The sequence below is a fragment of the Lacerta agilis genome, chromosome 3 (assembly GCF_009819535.1).
Source record: "Lacerta agilis isolate rLacAgi1 chromosome 3, rLacAgi1.pri, whole genome shotgun sequence".
Taxonomy (NCBI): Eukaryota; Metazoa; Chordata; class Lepidosauria; order Squamata; family Lacertidae; genus Lacerta; species Lacerta agilis.
In genome coordinates, this window is record NC_046314.1 from 100,404,144 (window position 1) to 100,426,132 (window position 21,989).

The following is a 21,989-nucleotide window of genomic DNA, read 5'->3' on the forward strand; positions in this document are numbered from 1 at the left end:
GTTGCTCACGAGTAATCAGGCATGAGTCTCAACTGTCTTTTAACAGTTTAATGGTGCAGACTATTTACAGTGCAGAGAACGTGAAAACATGACCGTCCTAGTCACTTGCAGAATACGGGAGTGCCGGTTTCCGGCTGTGACCCCAGCATAAGAATTTCAGCATCCCAAAGCACCACCTCCCTGGTCTCCTTTTGACCCCTCTGCGCAAATGGGGTGACGGAGGTGGCGTGCTCCCCTCAGAGCGAAACTCATGAGGCGTGCTGGGGCTCTCAGCAGCATCTCCAAGCCCTTGCCTCGCCTGGCTTTTTTCAGCCTCCCCCTCCCTGCTGGAGGAGGTGCCACTTTTCCCACTTGAAGAGGTTTCACTACTGAGGAGGTGTCTGGGCTCTCGGTACATCGACAAGATCTCCCGCCCTGCCGAGGGCAGTTCCCTGACAGTTCGGTTGCACTCTTCTCCTTGCATGGTTAAGAGCGGTGGACTCCTAATTTGGTGAACTGGGTTCGTGTCTCCGCTCCTCCACATGCAGCTGCTGGGTGACCTTGGGCTAGTCACACTTCTCTGAAGTCTCTCAGCCACACTCACCTCACAGAGTGTTTGTTGTGGGAGAGGAAGGGAAAGTAGAATGTTAGCTGCTTTGAGACTCCTTAGGGTAGTGATAAAGCGGGATATCAAATCCAAACAACTTCTTCTTCTTCTTCTTCTTCTTCTTCTTCTTCTTCTTCTTCTTCTTCTTCTTCTTCTTCTTCTTCTTCTTCTTCCTTGATATGATGTTTTTCTGTGGGTACTTACTGTGTGGAGGACCATTCCATCATGTAACCCCCTCAACTGGTTGAACTGGGCCCTGTGAGACCAGGGTTCAAATCCCCACTGGGTGACCTTGGGCCATCCACTGTCTCTCAGCCTATCTGGGCTACCTCACAGGGTTGTCACATGGATAAAACAGAGAGGGGAAGAACCATGTACACCATTTGAGCTCCTTGGAGGAAAAGTGTGGTATAAATGTGACAAATAAATGTTGAGGCCTAGTTCAAGATGCTGGTTTTGATCTTTGAAACCCTTCTGAACCTCTGACCAACACTTAAGTTCCTCACAGAAGTTTAGGTTCAGTGGACCTCCATACAAATCAAGGCCTTTTCTGTTTGAGGCTCCTGCGCTCTGGAATATTCTCCAGTAGGAAGCAGGTATGATTTTCTTTCTGCTGTCTCTTTAGAGGCATAATGCACCTGGCTGTTAACCAGAAGGTTGGTGGTTTGAGCCCACCCAGGGGTGGCCGGCATGCGGTGAAATATTTTTATAGGGGAACAGTTAGGGCCAGAGGCACTAGCTTGCTAGGGGTGTGGGGGGTCGATGTAATGTGTGTGATGTTCTGATGTCGTGCACATGAGCATCGCGCCTCCTTCCCTAAGCTGAGCAGAAGCTTCCAGAAGGCTTTGTGAAGGAGGTGCCAGGGCTCTGACATGATGATGGAACCCTCCTGCCTCCTTCCACAAGCCGACAGGTAAGTGGGGTTAGGATTGCAGCCTGAAGAGTGTGTGCGTGTGTGTGTGTGTGTGTTACTTTTTTAGTTGATGATTTCAAATTGCTGGTGATTTCCTTCTTCTTCTTTTAAAAAAGGGAAATGATTTTGACATTTGTTTGATGGCAGTATGTTCCTCTCCCCCTCCCCATTTAAATTAATGTCCTTTTCTTCTTCTTCTTGGAGAAGATGGAAATTTCAGGCGAGGCAGTCTCTCGCTATGATGGGCAGTCTCAAAAACCCATTTATCTATTTCAGCAAGCTGTTTCGAACAGAAATATCATAGAAAAGAGGGGAATAAACAAACAAACAAACATTGATTTCATATATATATATAGATAGATAATTCTTTATCCTATAAAATAAGTAATAGTGTTACAGAAATAAGAGGGTGATAACAACAACAACAGTCCTCGAAATGAGAATACGTAAACAACAGGAAAAAAGAAAAAGTTATTAACAAGATATAAAAGATAGCTGCAACATCTAAGGAAAAAAACATGGATGTAATAGATAAATGTGGCTCATTTCTCTCTAAACCTATCAACGTGCTGCCTAAAACAACTCCTTCAAAAATAGGTTAATTATGTTAGTCTCTAAGGTGCTACTGGAAGGATTTATTTATTTATTTATTTATTTATTTATTATTATTATTATTATTATTAAGAGCCAGGTAAACAGAATTTGATTTCCGACCGACTGTGGGTGGAAATGAGATCTTCACTCTTACGCAATGAGGAAAAGGAGAGACAAGCCAGATTTTCGGAGGGGCTAAACTAAACTTGATTGAAATGTGCCAAATTGCTCAGAGTTGCATCCATCACCAGCAGCAGCGTCGCCACATCGCCTTGCTAGTTTGCTCTGTCAGAATGCCTCGCAGGGGCGTTGCTTGTGTGCCACAACCAATTCCCATCTCTTCGACAGAAATTCTCCCCCCCCCCCAACATGGTGCATTTTGACAGCAGCTATCTCATACGCACAGATGTTTTCAGCTTTCAGAGCTGGTGGCAATTGGATGAGATACGATGCTCACTTGGTAGGCCTGTTCCTCCTGCGCTTCCCCATAAACAACCATCCGTCACATTGTGGCCGTTGTCATTCCCTTGCAGCGATCTGGAGAAGGAAAGCAGCCTGGCCGAGGCGCCGCCAATCAAGAAGCACAACAGCATGTATCTCACTCTCCCCGATGCCCACGACACCGACTCTGGTAAGAGAAACAAAGCAGAAAATGCTTGGCAGCCCGAACCCAGCGCAGACATTCACATGAAGGTAGACTTCCTATCCAGGATTTGTGAAGCGGCTTCCTGGCAGTAGGCTGTTTATTCCCAGGAGTGTGACATGAGGGATACATTCACTAAATAATCGAAGGTTGTGAGCCAGCAAAACAACCGCCCACAGAGGAGGTTGCCTGTTGCATCTCTATGTAAGTTTCAGTGCTCATCATGGCCAATTTCCAATCTGACTCTGTTGGGGGTGGGTGATGATAACAACAACAAACAACAACAACACAACAATTATATTTATATTTATATTATTTATATTTATATGCCACCTATCTGACTGGGTTGCCCCAGACACTCTGGGCAGCTCCCAACAAAATACTAATAACGCAATAAAACATCAACCATTAAAAACTTCCTTGAACAGGGCTGCCTTCAGACGTCTTATAGAAGTCAAATAGTTGCTTATTTCCTTGCCATCTGACAGGTGGGCGTTCCACAGAGCAGGCGCCAGTACCAAGAACGCCCTCTGCCTTGTTCCCTGTAGTTTTGCTTCTCGCAATGAGGGAACCGCCAGAAGGCCCTTGGAGCTGGACCTCAGTATCTGGGGCTAAATGATGAGGGTGGAGACACTCCTTCAGGTATATAGGATTGAGGCTGTTTAGGGCTTTAAAGATATGATGCTCACTTTAAATGCACAAGCACTTTGAATTGTGCTCGGAAAAATACTGGGAACCAGTGTAGATCTTTTAGGATCTGTGTTATATAGTCTCGGCGGCTGCTCCTAGTCACCAGTCTAGCTACCTCATTCTGGATTAGTTGTAGTTTCTGAGTCACCTTCAAAGGTAGTCCCCCATAGAGCGCATTGCAGTAGTCCAAGCGGGAGATAACCAGAGCATGTACCACTCTGCCAAGACAGTGTGCAGGCAGGTAGCGTTTCAGCCGGTGTACCAGATGGAGCTACCTTGAATGCAGAATTAACCTGCACTTCCATGGACATAGAAGTATTCCTGTATTCCTGCAATACAGGAATATGTAGCTGTCCCTTATGGGGATCGAACCTGCAACCTTGGCATTATCAGCACCATGTTCTAACCAACAGAGCTATCCCACTGATTGGGTCGTCCTGCTGCACCTCTTCATTGGATTTCATTGGAGCACTCACTTATTCTGGAGTTCAGAGGTATGGCAGCATGGGATGTGCTTAGAGGAGGCTGCCCTTTGTGTCTCTCTGCACAAGTCATAGCTCTGGATTTGCTTGCTTTCTGCCAGGTATTGCCCCAAACAGTAATTCATGTAGAAACACAGCAGGAGGCATATGATTCCCTTTTTCTTTTGAGGCAGCTCCAGTGGTTCCCAGTCTGCTTCCAGGCCCAGTTCAAAGTCTTCTTGTGCCTACCTTAAAGCCCTGCAGGCTTGGGATCCAGGTGTCAGTCGGCATGCTCTCTCCCTAAACCCATCAGTGGATTCTGAACACAATACATGAACTCTTAAACGCCTGAAGAGGCTTCCCAATAGCCAAGGGGTGAGCCTAGTCCCACATACAGCAATGGAAAACACAAAAAATATTGTTATTATTTATTAAATGTGTATACCGTCCTGTACCCATGGGTCTCAGGGTGGTTCACAACATAAAATCGCAATATAAAAAGACAAAATACATATTAAAAATAAAAACATTTAAAAAGGGCATTGGATGTCAATCAAAAATAGATGCCCACTTAATATATACAGGTCACAGAACAGCTTTTCCTGGGGCCAAATTTGCATATAATGGCTGGGGTGTCATTGGGCACCAAGGGAAGGAACAGGGAGGTCTGTTGTTGCCTTGGCGAAGTTCCAACCTGACCTGGAAGCTTTTATTAGTTCTTCCAGGTCAAGGGGAGCCAATGGCTGGCCTGGGCAGGCTGAGACATTCCAGAACCTAAGGACACTTAAGCCCCTAGGAAACCGTTTGCTGTGTAGCTCCGGTAGCTCACCATGTTAGGTAGCAGTCTATGAATCCAGATGTTCCTGGTTCTACTCCCGGGAGTGCCTGACACTGAACTTCCGGATGGCAGACTTTTTAAATTTGTATTTTCTTTTAAGAGCAGTGTTCATATAGCTAGCTGTTCTTTCAGAAAGCCTTTTCCTTAGCTGCATAGGAATGTGTCTCTGTGAATAGCTCCTGTCCTTCCGAGAGAACTTTTAAATGATTCGGCCGCATCAGTAGGGACCAGCTATAGGTACCGGTATTTCTTCCATAGAATCAGCCTGATCTATGTGGCTAGGTTGTTTAAACAAACCCCAGCCATGTAGGAGCATCCACAGTGTTGCCTGTGAATATGGTGGGAAATACGTTTAAATAAAATCTATTTTCTGATCACTGTGTGGATTTAGCTTTTCTTGGCTGCCTGCAGGACATAATCAAAACAAAATAAAATAAAAAATTCCTTAGCACCTTAGAGACCAACTAAGTTTGTTCTTGGTATGAGCTTTCGTATGCATGCACACTTCTTCAGATACACTGAAACGGAAGTCACCAGACCCTTAAATATAGTGAGGGAGTGGGGAGGGGTATTACTCAGAAGGCTGGTGGGGATGGGTGATCAGCTGATAGGTGTGGAAAACCTGTTGACGACTGTGACTGCAGTGGTCTTACAGGGAAAGGCAAGGGGTGAGATGGCTAAAGATAGCTTTGTCATGTATAATGAGATAAGAATCCAATGTCTTTGTTCAGACCAGGTTTCTCCATGGTTTTAAGTTTGGTGATTAGTTGCAATTCAGCCACTTCTCTTTCCAGTCTATTTCTGAAATTCCTTTGTATTAAGACAGCTAGTTTGAGATCTTTTATAGAATGTCCTGGGAGATTGAAGCGTTCTCCTACTGGGTTTCTCTGTCTTGTGATTCCTGATGTCAGATTTATGTCCATTTATCCTTTGCGTAGGGTTTGGCCTGTTTGTCCAATATAGAGAGCTGAAGGGCACTGTTGGCATGTTATCTTTGTGAGCAGTACCCCCTCAGTGAGATCTAAAGTTCTGTTCAATTATAATAATTTATTTCCTTAAAACACAAACACAAAAACAGGGTCCAGTTCTCTATATCATTTTATACCATTTAGTTTGTATGCTGAAGTTGCATCAGAACACAGCATTTCGGCACTGGGCACATAACCTAGCTTCTGAAAAATATATGAGTTTTGTACTGAGTTCCTGGCCATTGTTTGGCCGGGTCTCAGCCTTGTTCTCTTTCCCAGCCATGCTCCCTTACCCATTTCTCTGGAAATTAACTGGCATTTTACTGGAAATGCCAGGAATTCAGCATGCTAAGCTGCTGAGCTAGTTAGTTTCCGGTTCTCAGAGCTGTGAAGCTGTGCTTGAAAAGGTGTTTTCAATGCCTGCTTGAAATTTCGGAAGCTTGTTCAGCTGCTATATAACATTTGTGGCTGCTTTCCCTCACAACAAGCAAAGCCAAAATAAAATATGAAAAAACAGCTAAACAAAGTGGAGAAAGTATATGCCAAGTGTTGTGCAAATGTACAGAAGTTTGAATCATATCTACAAATGGCAGAATCCAACTTCTGGTTCACAGATTTAATTTCTTCAAGACAGGCATGGCCAAACTTTGGCCCTCCAGATGTTTTGGGACTACAATTCCCATCATCCCTGACCACTGGTACTGTTTGCTAGGGATGATGGGAGTTGTAGTCCCAAAAATATCTGGAGGGCCAAGTTTGGTCATGCCTGCTTTAAGACAAACACAGCTCTGGACTCTTCTGGAAAGCTGCCAAATATTACTTATTCTCACCCTTGGTTTACATCAGGAATGGAGAAAGGAGCTCATTCCCCACCTCCATTAGCTGAAGAACAATATTTTGATTGGATAACTAGATTAATGTTTTGTGAGCGTATTTGTTTGTTTGTTTGTTTGTTTTCAGGCTCCCAGCGAGCATCTTCCATTGCAGCCTCGCGGCTGGAGCAGGCCATGTCTGAATTCACCATGCACAGCACGGCCTTGAAGCAAGGGCCTATGCAGCTGTGGACGACTGTGGAACAGATTTGGTTGCAGGCTGGTAAGTCTGCTTATTCTTTTTAAGACGGTTCCATACAGTGCTGTTTTTCTCTAGATAAAGAAGTGCCAGAACTCTCCATGAACACCTCCCTTGTTCTCTTATAATTGCAATGGCGCCCACCTGAGAGGTGCCGGAACTGAGTTCTGGTGAATTCCTGCTGGAAAAAAACCTCTGGTTCCATGTATCAGGTTTGTTTTTAGGTGGTGACAGTCCTCCATGGAAAAACACGGTTGTTTATTTATTATTAATTAATTAATTAATTAATTAATTATTGCTATACCACCCTTCATCCGAGGATCACAGGGCAGTTTACAATATAAAAACACAAAAGTACATAACATAGTAACAAACAAAAAGAATACCCCCCTGTTGTTGTTGTTCAGTCGTTCAGTCGTGTCCGACTCTTCGTGACCCCATGGACCAGAGCACTCCAGGCACGCCTATCCTTCACTGCCTCCCGCAGTTTGGCCAAACTCATGCTAGTCACTTCGAGAACACTGTCCAACCATCTCGTCCTCTGTCGTCCCCTTCTCCTTGTGCCCTCCATCTTTCCCAACATCAGGGTCTTTTCTAGAGAGTCTTCTCTTCTCATGAGGTGGCCAAAGTACCCCATTTAAAAGGCTTCTTAAGAGCAATTCAAGGATGGAACCAATTGCCTAGTCGTGGGACAGTGGGCTCTCCCTCACTGGGCATCTTCAGACAGGACTAAGCTGCCATCTCTTGAAAGTAATCTTACCTTTGAACTTCCTGCACTGAATGGATGGGGAGTTTGAGACCCTTTTCAACTCTGGTTCATTCCATTCCAACTCTACGAACGCTTTCTATTCCAGTGTTCATCCCATTCTGTTATTAGTTATTATACATCACCTCTGTTTTTTAAGTACTGTACAAAAATTAAGAAAACCGCACAGTCCCTACCCACAGGCATTGCAACCTAATAGTCTCAATGCAAAAGGGCAGAATGGGGACAATTTACAGGGATAAGTACCAGAAAACAAGGGTCATTCCTAGTAAACAGGGACCTTTGGAGAGTGTGAAATATTTGGCACTCTTTTCCCCCCTAGAATTTCATTGGCTATTGGCTGCGAGCTGCTGCAACTCTTTGCATATCAAAACTTTCTTTTCCCAGCCCACAAGCCTCGTTTCCTAAGATGACCCCTATTCCTTCTGCTTGTAATACTGTATTATTTTAAGCCTTTTCACTTGACTGCAATGCCCCAGTCCGCTTCCACTGCTGCTTCTCACTGAGCTAAGCCCATGCTTTACCAAATATGGCCACTCGCAGAAGACTTTGCTCCAGTAATTCGATCCCTGGGTTGGCCGAATGCCCTCCGTGTAGAGCCTTGCAGACTTCGCCAGGTAGACCGTTACGCCGTCTTCCACAGCGCCGAGGCAAAGGGAGGACTGAAATACCCCATCTCTCTGCATTCTCCCTTCAAAATCTCCAGCAAAACTGAGCAAACCATTTCCGGTCCCCTGGGAGAAAATTAGATATTTGCCCTTAAAGAAATATTGGCACGAATACACCATCAGTGTGCACTGCAGTTGGAATGGAGGGCAGGCATAGCACAGCGAGCTGACGAAAAACATCTGTTCTCTCATGTTGTGTGTACAGTAGGAGCATTTTAAATGTGTTTATATATTTTATTTGTGATGGACAGATTAGTGGGAAGCTAGATTTCAGAAACTAGATTAGGAGAAAAGGTAGGGTTGTATCGACAGTCAGTGAACTTTGCAAGGTCAGGGGCTGGAATGTTTGTCTCCAGGTTGCCCACAACTACACTTGCAGACTCTGCTGCTTCTCTAGGGAATACCAGTCACCGTGTGGGTCAGTCGCTGCTGGGCCTCCTTCCCACTTCCAGACAGACATGCTGCTCTACAATCAAACACCTTCGCTTACAGTTACAGCTCCCTTCCCTATGAAATGGCTTTGCCATGACCAAGGAGCCCAACATGGCACCAATAACCCAACCCTGAGCACAAACACAGCAGACGGTTTTCTGCATCACATAGGCCTCCTATGTGGGTGGGCAGCCTTCAGTTCGCAGGGATTACAGATGTCACCTTAGATGGTTTACAACGGGGGTAGCTAAATTCATGGAGGATATGGCTATCGTAGCTTCTAGTCATGATGGCTAAATTCTTTCTCCGGGGTCAAAGGCAGCCTGCCTCTGAATGCCACCAGCTTCTGTGAAACAACAGCACTCAAGCCCTGCTTGTTCTCTTCCTATAATATTCTGGCCACCGGATCCCAGATTAGATAGGTCTTTTGTCTGATGTGGCAGAGCTTTTCTTAAAATCTTAGATTACAACGGGGGGAGAAATATGTTTTAGGATCACCTCCTTAGCTGTTCCTTAGAGACCAACTAAGTTTGTGCATGCACACAAAAGCTCATACCAAGAACAAACTTAGTTGGTCTCTAAGGTGCTACTGGAAGGAATTTTTTTATTTTTTATTTTGTTTTGACTATGGCAGACCAACACGGCTACCTACCTGTAACTCCTTAGCTGTTGTTTTAGAAAGCCACAGGGACCATAATTTGTCCTCTGTAATTTGGTCTCTACACCATGTCTCTCTGCTATTTCACCTGAGTAGGGCAGTCTGTTTTGTAACTTTGCACTGTCTCGTTTAATATTAGGCTACCTATCCATAGCCACCTGTGTTCAGTGCTTGGGTACAGGGGTGGGGGCAAATGATGCCTAGTCTGCTTATTTGCTGATATGGCTTCCTAAGGATCTGCTTTTAGAAGGCTATGAAAGGACACAATGTGGCAAAAACTGGGAAGAATGAGTGGTGCGAACATTAAGGCCTCATCTACCTTCCCTGCCCCTTCCTAATTCAAGCACTGTAGTGGAGGGAGGAAGTGTCTTGGAAAAGACCCAATAAAAACACGATCTATATGCAAACAGCAAGGGGACACATTGAAACTTCCTTGGTAGGGGTCTAAGGAGAAGCAAACTAGTTCAGCATCTTAGAGTGAAGGAAGTGCTTCCAATCATTCCTTGGTGTTGCAGAAGAAGAAGAGAAGAGGAGAGTTTGGATTTGATATCCCGCTTTTCACTACCCGAAGGAGTCTCAAAGCGGCTAACATTCTCCTTTCCCTTCCTCCCCCACAACAAACACTCTGTGAGGTGAGTGGGGCTGAGAGACTTCAAAGAAGTGTGACTAGCCCAAGGTCACCCAGCAGCTGCATGTGGAGGAGCGGAGACGCGAACCCGGTTCCCCAGATAACGAGTCTACCGCTCTTAACCACTACACCACAATGGCTCTCAGGAGGGCCCTTGAATCTCTGAAGGTTCAACGTTGGCCGGTTTGCATCTTGCTTTCACAACCTAGCTGGTAGAAGAAAAGTACAGGTGAAACTCGAAAATTTAGAATATTGTGGAAAAGTCAAATTGCTAATGAAAAGCAATTGTTTTCATTAGCTACTGGAGTTTAATATATGAGATAGACTCATGATATGCAAAGTGAGATATGTCAAGCCTTTGCTTGTTATAATTGTGATTGTAAACAGCTGATGAAAACCCCAAAGTTGAAATTGTTAATTTGGGGTTCTCATCAGCTGTACGCCATAATCATCACAATTATAACAAATAAAGGCTTGACACATCTCCCTCTGCATGTCATGAGTCTATCTCATATCTCATATATTAGTTTCACCTTTTAAGCTTTCCACAATGTTCTAATTTTTCGAGTTTCACCTGTACATTTTCTGCATAAACTCTGTCATGAATTTCTGAAACCTTGCAGTGGGTGGTGGGGGACTCTGATGATAACAATGAGTCTCAGGATGCTTCCTGAAAAGGAAAACCAAAGGTCTCCTGTTTGAGAACTTCCTGGTTGAGGACATGGCCCTGCCTCCATCCTTTGACTAAGAAGATGAGTCTCCTTCAGTACCTCCCATCTCTCCAACCTCACAGAAGTTCAGGACTGCAACATTAGGCGAGGAGCTCTACAGCCCGGCCTGCTCTTCCAGGGAGGCAGAGCCAACCCCACCAGCCATTTTGTCAGCCTCCCTAAGGCCTCTGCTGGCTTTCATTTCTACTGAAACAACATCTTCTTATAGCTACCTTAAAAGGAAAGATCTTCAGCCAGCTCGCTTGGAGCTATCCAGAGTCCTATTTTTGTCTGTCATCTGTGTAAGCAAGCTTCTGACTAGACGTCCCCTGCTTCGGTTTGACTTGACTTTGCCTACCTTGTCTGGACTTTGCCTACTTGATCTGGCCTTGGCTATTGTAGTTTGGCTTTGTCTACCTTGATGAGCCTTTATTAGCTGCCTTGATTTTGCCAGATTCTACCTGCCTCCCACACAAGACTCAAGTACCCATGGAACAGGATAAATTCAGCAACATCAACTCTATCCCTCCTTCCCCCCAAGGCTAACTACCTGCTGTGGCTACTAGAGGACTCGAGGCCTTTGATCTCAGGTGTTTCATTCTGCAGAAATCCACTTTTTTAAAAAACCATTTGAATTTTGGGGACAAAATTCCCAATTGTTTCTGCCTATGCAGTGCTGGGGAGAATGATTCTTGACATCAGCTTTGGAAAGCGTCCAGAGGTACAGAGCAGTTAGCATTTTACATGAGCCAGCATTAAGCTGTGCTCCTTTTTATTGTGCATCAGTGGCAAGTTGACATGGTTTGTCCAGCAACAAAAGGCTGTCAAAAGAAATACAAGTCAAGCAGTAGCTTTGCATGTGTTCTGCAGAGGGCAGGCAATCTATGGAGCGTTTGCTACTGTTCTCGGGAAATGGAGGTGAAGCAGCAATCAAACCTTTTATTCCTCCAATCTGGTACCCTTCAGATGTTGTTGGACTGCAACTCCCACTACCCCTGGCCATTGGCCAAGCTGGCTGCGGCTGATGGGAGTTGGAGTCCAAATATGTGGAGGTCACCAGGTTGGAGAAGGCTGCTTTAAGGATACCTACTTCTGAACCCAGGAATGTTCTTGTCATTTGGAAAGGGCTCTTTCTATGTTGCCAAGCTTGGGATTTTGCAATTCTCTTTGTTGCTTCTCCAGGAGATCTATGGAGATCAGCTCCTCTTCCTTCTCCTTCTCTTCCTCCTCCTCCTCCTCCTCAGAAGGAGGTCATGAGACCTGCAGGGCAAATTGTCTTGGATTGAGATCATTATCTAAGGTGTTACCATCCAGGAGAACTGTGGGCACCTAATAGGGTATGGCACCTTCTTCAAAACAGCATTAAGCCCCCACAAAATAAATAAATGGCTAGCTAATAATTTTTTTCCCCAATGAATCTTGCTTTCCTGCACATAACTACTGATGGTATTTCTGACATGCGGAAGAAAAAGAAATCAAACCCTCCTTCCAATGTATATCATGTATGCAGTCTCCTTGTATGGTTGGCCTGGAGGTGACATTTACTCATCCCAGGTCATCTGACCAGCAGAGATTTACAGGCCTGATTCAAACAGTTCGTCGTTCTTCCAATCTGATTTTTGCTGAGGGCTCCGTAAATTAGTTCCATAGATTAGAAGTGCTTCTGGTTCAGCAATAAGCAGAATGAAAGACTAATAGGAGCATACAATTAAATTTCTTGGAAGCACAGGTTTATTGCAAGCCAAAACAATCTCCCTTTGTCATACCATTTTTCTTCCTTGTTGGCTAGACATGCATCCTTTCTCTGTTCAGCTCTCTAATCTAGCCACCACTTTCCCTCTCCTTCTGTCAGAAAGATTCCGTCTCTTGTTTTGTTCTTAATTCAAAGTAGCCAAGTTGCAGATCTACTTTTCCACACACACAAAATCAACTTTGTGCAAATTAATGCCCATCCTTTAAGGATTATCACTCCCCTAGCAAGTACATGGGCTGGGCCTTCAGTTAGCCTTGCTGCCTTGTCATTCTTGTTACACTTCTGGCTTTGATTTTGATTTTTTTGGTCTGTAAATGTTTGCCTCTGAAGAGGATTGATAGGCCCCTACAAATTCATAGCAGTTGAAAGGATGGAAAGGGCTGCTTAGCTCTCTCTCCATCCCCCTTCTTCCCATCCTCCCCCCAATCATTTTTTTTCTTTTTTGCAAGTGGAATTATATTGTTGGTTGCTAACAGATTGACGAATATGGTAATGCCCTTATGCAATATTCCTCCTGCTATCCTCATTTAACTCCCAACTCCGCAAGATACTTCAGTGCATGTGCACTGAGCATTTATACATGTGAATTAAGCCCACTGGTTTTCATGCTCAGGGTTCTCCAGGTGTTTAAACACCTCTCTGAAGGAGTGTCTCCACCCCCATCGATCTACCCAGACACTGAAGTCCAGCGCCGAGGGCCTTCTGGCGGTTCCCTCACTGCGAGAAGCCAAGTTACAGGGAACCAGGCAGAGGGCCTTCTCGGTAGTGGCACCCACCCTGTGGAATGCCCTCCCATCAGATGTCAAGGAAATAAACAACTATCTGACTTTTAGAAGACATCTGAAGGCAGCCCTGTTTAGGGAAGCTTTTAATGTTCGATGGATTATTGTATTTTAATATTTTGTTGGAAGCCGCCCAGGTGGGTTGGGGAAGCCCAGCCAGATGGGTAGGGTATAAATAATAAATTACTATTATATTATTATTATTAACTGTGGAAAGCAGGGGACGGGAAACCTTATTCAGCCACAAGGCCACATTCCCTCATGCCCAACCTTCCAGAGCCACATGCCACCGTGGTGGGTGGAGCCAAAGTTTAAAGTGGGCGGGGCAATGCATAGAATCGTAGAATTGCAGAGTTGGAAGTGCTTGGAAGGCAGCTATGCTTGCCACTATACCACCAACCAGAAGGGACCCTGAGGGACATCTAGAAGCCCTTCTGCAATGCAGGAATCCTGCCCACAGCCGTCCCTGGTTGGGTTAAACCAGCAACCTTCTGGTGAACAACCAGATGCACTGACCCCTCACACCAAGTGTCTGCATGTGACTCTTAGCTTTGTACAGTAGGCGACATTCCACCCACACAAAAATCTGGTCTCTCCTCATACACACACACCATTTGCAGTGAGCAAGAATCAAGATTGCAATTCAAGGACAGATTCTTCTCTGGCTAAAGCACTCAATGAGGGTAGGAAGCAGGACTGGCGAAGGGATGGCCAAGGGACAGATACAAATGCATAGAGGGTCACTTTTGATTCCTGGGCCTGAGGTTTTCCCCAACCCTGCTGAAAAGGGGCAAGAGGAATGCTGTGGTCCAGAGCTGTGGCCATGCTTTATTTTGGCCTTGGAAGGGATGAGGTTCCTTTGGAGTCTTAAATATCCCATCTTGTGGGTGTTCGCTGAGCTCTAAGTCGGAATCTCCTTTCTTGTGACTTGAACCCATTGGCTGAAGTCCTACCCTCCAGAGAAGGAGGAAACAACATCTGTTCATTTCAGTGAGTCTACTCAAACATACTTGAATACAGCTCTGATTATTATTGTTATTTTAATAAGCACTAGATTTGAGATAACTAGGCATTGTGCGTTCACCAAGCAAAGCACCAACTACCCCAGCCGGCAATGGACCTGAATATTGCTAGCCAGGACAAGTAAAAGCCCAGCTTGCAGCTGATGGCTCCCATACTTCCAAAATGGTTGACACCAAGTGAAAACATGTGGTCTCTTTTCTGCATTGCAAATAGCTGTATGGATCAGCCTTCTGTTACTTCCTAGCATTACTAGCAAATGTAATGTTGTTTACTCAAAATAGTTTTGAGTTTCCTCTCTTACTTCATTCCACAAGAAGCACAGCCTGTTGTTTTCATGTACCTAGAGGTAAGGTTATATCCTCTCAGAGCATGGCAAGCATGAGCAAGTACACCAAGATTTAGGGCTTTAATAAAACAAAAGATTCTGCCGCTAGTGTTTGTTGTGATGTGCACCCCATGTGAAGACTCCTGGCGTTCTTTGACAATATTTAATAACATTTGGGAGGCTGATTGGCTCACGCATTGCACGGCTGAAAAGAGTCAGAGGGCTAGAGCTGAAAATAAGGTAACAGTGGCATTGCTTGCAAAAGCAAAGGGGGGGGCGGCAATGAGGATTTCAAGCCTGGCCAGTTGCCCTAAAGGCAACCAGAGAAAGTGCAAATGTTACTTCACTGTGCCCTCTGGGGTGCTTTTTCTCAAACCCACATCTCTATACTCTACCCAGAGAAGCAAGAGGCATTACCAAGAGTTAAGGAGCACATTCAAGCCAGACACAAAGAAGGGCCAGTGAGGAGTGCAGCCTGGGAAAGTTTTGAGGGCCAGAGAGAGGGGGGATTGGAGGGCCACATTCAGCTTCAGACCTAAGGTTGTTGTTGTTGTTGTTCAGTCATTCAGTCATGTCCGACTCTTTATGACCCCATGGACCAGAGCATGCCAGGCACGCCTATCTTTCACTGCCTCCCGCAGTATGGCCAAACTCATGCTAGTCACTTCGAGAACACTGTCCAACCATCTCTGTCGTCCCTTTCTCCTTGTGCCCTCCATCTTTCCCAACATCAGGGTCTTTTCCAGGGAGTCTTCTCTTCTCATGAGGTAGCCAAAGTACTGGAGCCTCAACTTCAGGATCTGTCCTTCCAGTAAGCACCCAGGGCTGAGTTCTTTAAGGATGGATGAGTTTGATCTTTTTGCAGTCCATGGGACTCTCAAGAGTCTCCTCTAGCACCATAATTCAAAAGATCAATTCTTCGGCGGTCAGTCTTCTTTATGGTCCAGCTCTCACTTCCATACATTACTACTGGGAAAACCATAGCGTTAACTATACAGAGCTTTGTCGGCAAGGTGATGTCTCTGCTTTTTAAGATGCTGTCTAGGTTTGTCATTGCTTTCCTCCCAAGAAGCAGGTGTCTTCTAATTTCGTGACTGCTGTCTACTTGCACTTTGACATGCTTTCAAACTGCTAGGTTGGCAGGAGCAGGGACCGAGCAACGGGTGCTCACCCCGTCACGGGGATTTGAACTGCCAACCTTCTGATCAGCAAGCCCTAGGCTCAGTGGTTTAACCCACAGCGCCACCCGCATCCCTCAATAGGACCTACTCCCAGACAAATGTGTATCATATCGCATTCTTAGGAATGTAAAATACTTTTTTTTGTCCTGTCTCTTGCTACCAATACAGTGGCAATACGAATGGCGTCCAATTCATGCATTAGCATTCTATCTGCTACCTAAAAGTAGATCTGCCAGGCAATGGAATAATCATAATTATTTTTGTTTAAAAAAATGTGTTTCCCCATAGCCATAAACAAGAATTACTGCATTTCTTTCAGTGTCAAATATTTTACTTTTAGTGAGATGGTTCAATAAAACAAAACATACTTTTTCTGAAGGTTTTGTGAAGACTTAATAACATTTGCACGTAGGACATAATAAATCTTAGTGTTTGCATTAACAAAAATCGATTGATAATGTCAGTGGGTTGCATTAGTATTCTCGTTCAATATTTCTCATTGTGAAAAAGTAACAGAACAATTACTTCTTGTTGAGCAAAGTAAACAGTCGAACGACCTCATTTTTATTAGCCCATTTTTTCATTTTTCCAAATGGATCTCTCTCTGTTCTGTGTGCACGTGAGTTAAAATAGCCATGAATAATAGACTCTGTTAACGCTTTTAAAATAACTTATAACTGTCGTCTCTGGTGTGCTGATTTTCTCGATACCCAGCTAAACAAAACTTTTTTTCAGCAAAGCGCCGGGAAAGTTTATTAATCTAAATCATTTTAAACCTGTTCTTCAGTTAAAAAGGCTCCCAGAATGGCTTATATGAGGTTGATAACAAACAAGGCAGTCCCTCCATCTCAGGCTTACAGTCTAAAAGGCATGGCACAAAAGGTTAAACTGATGAGGAGGGAAAAGGAAAGCAAGCAACTTCAGGCACCAGTTTACGTAAAATCACAAGGTTCTCACAATAGCCATATTGAATGGAAACAGTTCAGGGGGATAAGGAGCCAAAAGCTCTTCACCACCTCACAATGTAAAATAAGCTGAGCATGTCAGTCAGAATTCAGCCGGGCTGCCTTGGTAGTGTTGGTGCACAAGTGTGTTAATGTTACAGATACTTCCTTGTTGGGGATGGGAGCTGAACTGCTTGCCTCCAGATTTGACAGTGATCCATTTTACTGAATTGTCAGGACTATGAACCTGTGAAAAGTTCCAAGTATTAATAGCGCATAACTACCCATTTTGCAGACCCTGCTTCTTTCAAACTTTGTGATAATTGTGCACTTCCCTGCTCTGTAGCAACGTGCATGAGAAATTGCTTTCACCTTGACTCTGCATTCCATTCACGAAATAGGTTCTGTATCTTCTTCAACCCTACCATTAGAGCAAGGCTTATAGCTCTGTGGCAAAGCGTTCGCTTTTCACGCCTAGACACCTAAGCTCATCTCCAACGAAACAGGGTTCTCCCTCTTATTTGCTGTATTTTACACAATGACTGTGTTCTACCTGCACCATGGGAGACAGTAGGCCAGGCATAGGCAAACTTGGCTCTCCAGATGTTTTGGGACTACAATTCCCATCATCCCTGACCACTGGTCCTGTTAGCTAGGGGCGATGGGAGTTGTGGTCCCAAAGTTTGGGGATGCCTGGTCTTTGGCCTTATCCAGGAGCTGCTTTTCTTATGTTCTTAGGCACTGCCTCTCTTTTTCCACCATCTTCTATTACCCACTTCCTTCTATTTCCTCACATATCAGTTTGTTTAAACTGTAAATCTGCAGGTGGGATGTTGGCGGTTCTAATTCTACATTTTAACAGTGCTTTGTTTTCTTTGAGGCATTTAAGAAATTGCTGTTATTTCCCAGGTGCCAGGACTGGGGGAAGACCAATGCCTGCGAAAAGAAAAGAAAAAGATGTTCCCTTTAATACTTACTTAATGGGGGAGGCAGTTAAACTAAGGGCTGCACCAAACCACAACAAAGCTGCAAAAAAACAAAACAAAACTATACTAAACCCAGAAGCAGCAAATCCACCAGGTTTATTACATGCTTCTTAAATATCCAGCTTTCTTCTCATTTATGAACCAACCCAGGAGACTGATTTTGTGGCCAGTAAGCAAGCTGTGGTTTATGAGTCCATAAAATACACAAATGCCAGGAAGCACACATTTTCAAAAAATCAACACGTCATGAGCAGGGTCATTTCTCACGAGGCTAACACCTCACCCTTAAGCAGCATTGTCAATGTTTCAGCTCTCCAGGAGGATGCCAGGGGACACCCATTTAAATGCACCGCTTTGCCTTGTTTCGTTTTTGTTTTGTAGCCGAACTCTTCATGGAGCAGCAGCACCTCAAAGAAGCAAGCTTCTGTATCCAGGAGGCAGCCATTCTCTTTCCCACATCTCACAGTGTGCTGTACATGCGGGGGAGGCTGGCGGAGATGAACAGCAGCTTGGAGGAGGCTAAGCAACTGTATGATGAAGCACTGACTGTGAACCCAAACGGAGTGGAAATCATGAATTGCTTGGTGAGCATGTATTGGGGGCTCCGATGCAGCTTTGAGTCCTTGTCATATATTGAGGGTGTCCTACTGGCCTCTTCGGGGTGGAGGAATGGGATCTGGGGAGACACAGTACAATATAGTAAGGGAGTGCAGGGTCCTTGAACTGTGACTCCAATGTTTATTTGGAATTCTCAGCATCCTTATCACAGCTGCAACAGATGCTCTGTGCAAATGGAGTGTGTTGTGAATGGCGAGATCCAGGTGAGATGGTTACCAGCAGCAAACACTCTTGCCGTTTCTGTTGCTGAACGCTCCTGGCCCTAAATGTTTGGCGCTGGGAACTTTACCAGGGGTGCGGCCTCAACTTTTTAAAGTCAGCCCTTGGGCTTTGGGAGAAATGGACTGTGCGCACCTAGGAAGGTTGCTGCCAACACTCAAACCCCCAGAACAGCTTTAATGTCATACTCATGAAAAGAAAGTAATCGATTCAGGTTTTGAATAGATTCAAAGCACAGCTTACCCTGCTATGCAAACTTTTTCTTAACAATATCATGCCAAGGTTGTCTGGCCTGGAATTCTCTCCCTCTTCAATTTATCCCTGTAATTTTATTTTATTTTTACTTTTATTTTTATATGATATAGTTCTTCTATCTATTGCTTGTGTATGTCCAAAAAGGCAATTATCTAGGCTATGTGACTTTTGTAAACTACTCAAAGACCAAGGTTATGGTCTTTGGAAAGAAACGTCAGAAACTCTGATGGTCAAGTGATGAGCAAGCAGGTGACCAGTGCCATGAATTTACCGGTAAATAGAGGAAATCATTTTAAGGACGCATATTCTCAGAAATCTCATAAAGCTTTCAGTCTCTAGAACCTTTGGAGCCATATTCATGTTTTAATGTACAAATGATGGCTTTTAAAATTGATGCTGCGTTGAAATTGTTTTGAAACAAGGTGGTGGCTCAGATTTTGCATGGAGCAGAGCAATGAAACAGGGAAGGTTGAGAAACTGGATTTTTTTATTTTTTGCAGAATTGTGGGTTGTTGTCTTTAAGGTTAAGTTTCTAGCTCTGTATCCTTGTAGTTCATCAGCTACAGTATAATTCTTGTAGACAGGGCCGTCTTAAGTATATGAGGCGCCCTGGCGCGGCCAGCAAACTCGCGCTCCTGTGCTCCGCCAGGCAGCCAGAGGGCACGGCGCGGCCGGCCAGCTTGCGTTCCGCCAGGCAGCCGGAGGACGTGGCCGGCCAACTCGCACTCCCACGCTCCGCCGGGCAGCCGGAGAGCGTGGCGCAGCCGGGCAACTCGCGCTCCCGTGCTCCGCCGGGCAGCTGGAGGGCGTGGCATGGCCAACCAACTCGCGCTCCTGCTTCGCCGGGTAGCCGGAGGGTGCTGCTGGCGGGCGCTGCCGGCGGGGCTGGAGGGCGGAGGCGCCCTCCAGGCCATTGCACCCTGGCGCCTTTCGCCAGTAGGCTCAATGGTTAAGACGGCCCTGCTTGTAGATGTAGCATTTCTTTCAATTGTGGCTTGAGCCCATAATGCTATAACTATTTTTGAAAAATTGGAAACTGTATTGAAATTGATTATGATCATCACTACCACTACTACATTAAGAAGCTGGAAAGAACCTTGTTGGCACAGACCAAAGGTCCTCCTAGCCTACGATCCTGTTTCCAACCATAGCTAGCTAAATGCAGCCAGAAGCCCAAATGCAGGGCACAAAGGCAAGCATTCTTCCTTCCTGTTTGTCTCCTAGCAACCAATACTAAAGGGCGTGCTTCCTTTGAACAAAGAGGTGCCATTGAATTATCCTGGCTAAGAGCTGCTGATAGACTTGGCCTCCATGAATTTCCCTGATCCCCTGCTAAAATCCAACATAAGCTTCTTGGCCGCCGCCACATCCTGTGGCAGCAAATTCCATGATGTCTTGGGTGGAGAAGAACTTGCGGTTGTTTGTCCTAAATGTACTGCGAATCAGTTTCATGGGGTAACCTTGAGTTCTAGCATTTTCAAATAAAATCCTCTCTCTCCTATTTTTCCACTCCAGCGCATAATTTTATTGTTTTGGATCCATTGTTTCTACCAAGGAGTTGTTGTTGTTGTTGTTCTTGCTTGTTAAACAAGTTGTCCTCCCTGCCCTTCTTGGAGAGAATTAGAAATAATGATCGCTACACGGTCACTGGATCTCTCTTGTCAGATTTGGAACGTTAGGTGCCACCTGACCAATCCAATCTGCTTCCAAAGCAAGCTCCCCGAGCGAGCTGGGCTCTTTTTCCCTGGTGCACCAAGCACTAATTAGTTGCAGAATTCATCCATCTCCCCTCAGGCTGTCAGACCTTTCTTCAGAAAAATCTAACTTGGAAACAGTGTGGCTGGTTTTTAGGAGAGGGCACAAATTTGGCGATAAACAAGCCCGTCAGCTTAATTATTCCTCTGGGCAATAGCAGAGAAGTCATAAGCACATTTGGGATTCTTTCCAGTTGTGTTTAATGATAAACAAGTGGGGTCACATGAAGATAACCCACAGTGTGTTCACACTTTTGGGAGAGGGAATTAATACCTGCCACCACCACCATAATTTGGGGTCCTTTGAACCGAAAGCTTGCGGCCACTTAAAAGCAGAGGTGCCTAACCTTCTTCCAACTGAGGGCCACAATTACCCTGCATCAATACTCTGGGAGCCACGTGGCAATGTGGCGTGGCCAAGCCGTAAACGTGGGCATGGCCAAAGTATACATGCTATCTGAACAAAACATGATTCCCTTTTGGGGAGGAGTGTTTTGTTCAGGCACGCAAAGAGGGTGGGCAGAAAAAGGGCTGGAAGGCGCCAATGCAACTCCACTGTGCCAACCAGGAAGCACCCATCATGAGCAGAGGGTTGGTGCCAGGTCTCCCCTCACTCAGATCCATGATGGACTGCTTTTGGTCCAAGGAGAGGCCCAACCCTTCTGCATCCTGACTGCTCAAGCCAGGAAACGCACAAGGATCCCTATAGGGCCGTCTTAAGTATATCCGGCGCTGTGGTGCAAATATCCCACTGCCCCCCCCCCCGTTTCCCAGAGTTGCCAACCTTTTTACAGCGCTGCTGGCAGCTTTGCAGGGCTGAAGGAGGTGGGCAGCAGCTGGAGAGCAGCTCCTCCGGTGGGGAATGGTGCGGCGCTGCTTCAGCACGGTGGGCAAGGGCGGCAAGCTGATGCTGGGAGGTGCTGCACCCAGCCTCCGCCTCTTCCCTGGCGCCCGTGCCGCAGTGGCCATGGCAGGTAGAGGCTCCGGGCACGGTACTGCTTCAGCGCAGCATGGCGGGGCGGGCAAGGGCAGCGAGCTGGTGCCGGGAGGCGCCGCGTCCAGCCTCCACCTCTTCCCTGGCACCCTCCAGAACTTGGCGCCACTTGCCTCTATGGGCAAGACGCCCCTGGATCCCCTGAGTTCAGAGGGCTCAACCCCTTCACTGGCATCAGGGCCAAGGCAGAGAGGCAGCTTCTCTCTCTGTCTCTCTCTGTTTACCCCACCCCCCCAGTACATTTACCTTTTTACCCATCATGGAAGATTTTGCTAAACTCAAGCTATTTTGCCTGTGCACTGCTCTCTGTTGCCAAAGTTATTTATTTATTACTTTAAAAAGAAAAGGCTCTATAGGTTTTTTTGGGGGGGAGAGAAAAATGAAAGTGGCTCACTACAGTTAAAACAACAAGAATAACAAAACAAACACAAAAAGCAGTCAATAAGAACACAATAAAAATGAGACAAGGGTGAAAAAGAGCAGCATAAATCAGTTAAGCGTTTAAAACCTGAGCAAGCAATTTTTTTTT

General features: G+C 45.4%; 1 protein-coding gene across 1 annotated transcript in view; it reads left to right on the forward strand.

The window, feature by feature from the left end:
- Nucleotides 1-21,989, forward strand: part of TTC7A (tetratricopeptide repeat domain 7A) — a 162,065-nt gene that overhangs the window by 112,362 nt on the left and 27,714 nt on the right. Inside the window, exons 17-19 of the mRNA XM_033144919.1 lie at nt 2,627-2,724; nt 6,654-6,788; nt 18,002-18,204. Of these exons, the coding sequence (XP_033000810.1) occupies nt 2,627-2,724; nt 6,654-6,788; nt 18,002-18,204 (436 nt within the window). The remainder of the gene's footprint in view (nt 1-2,626; nt 2,725-6,653; nt 6,789-18,001; nt 18,205-21,989) is intronic.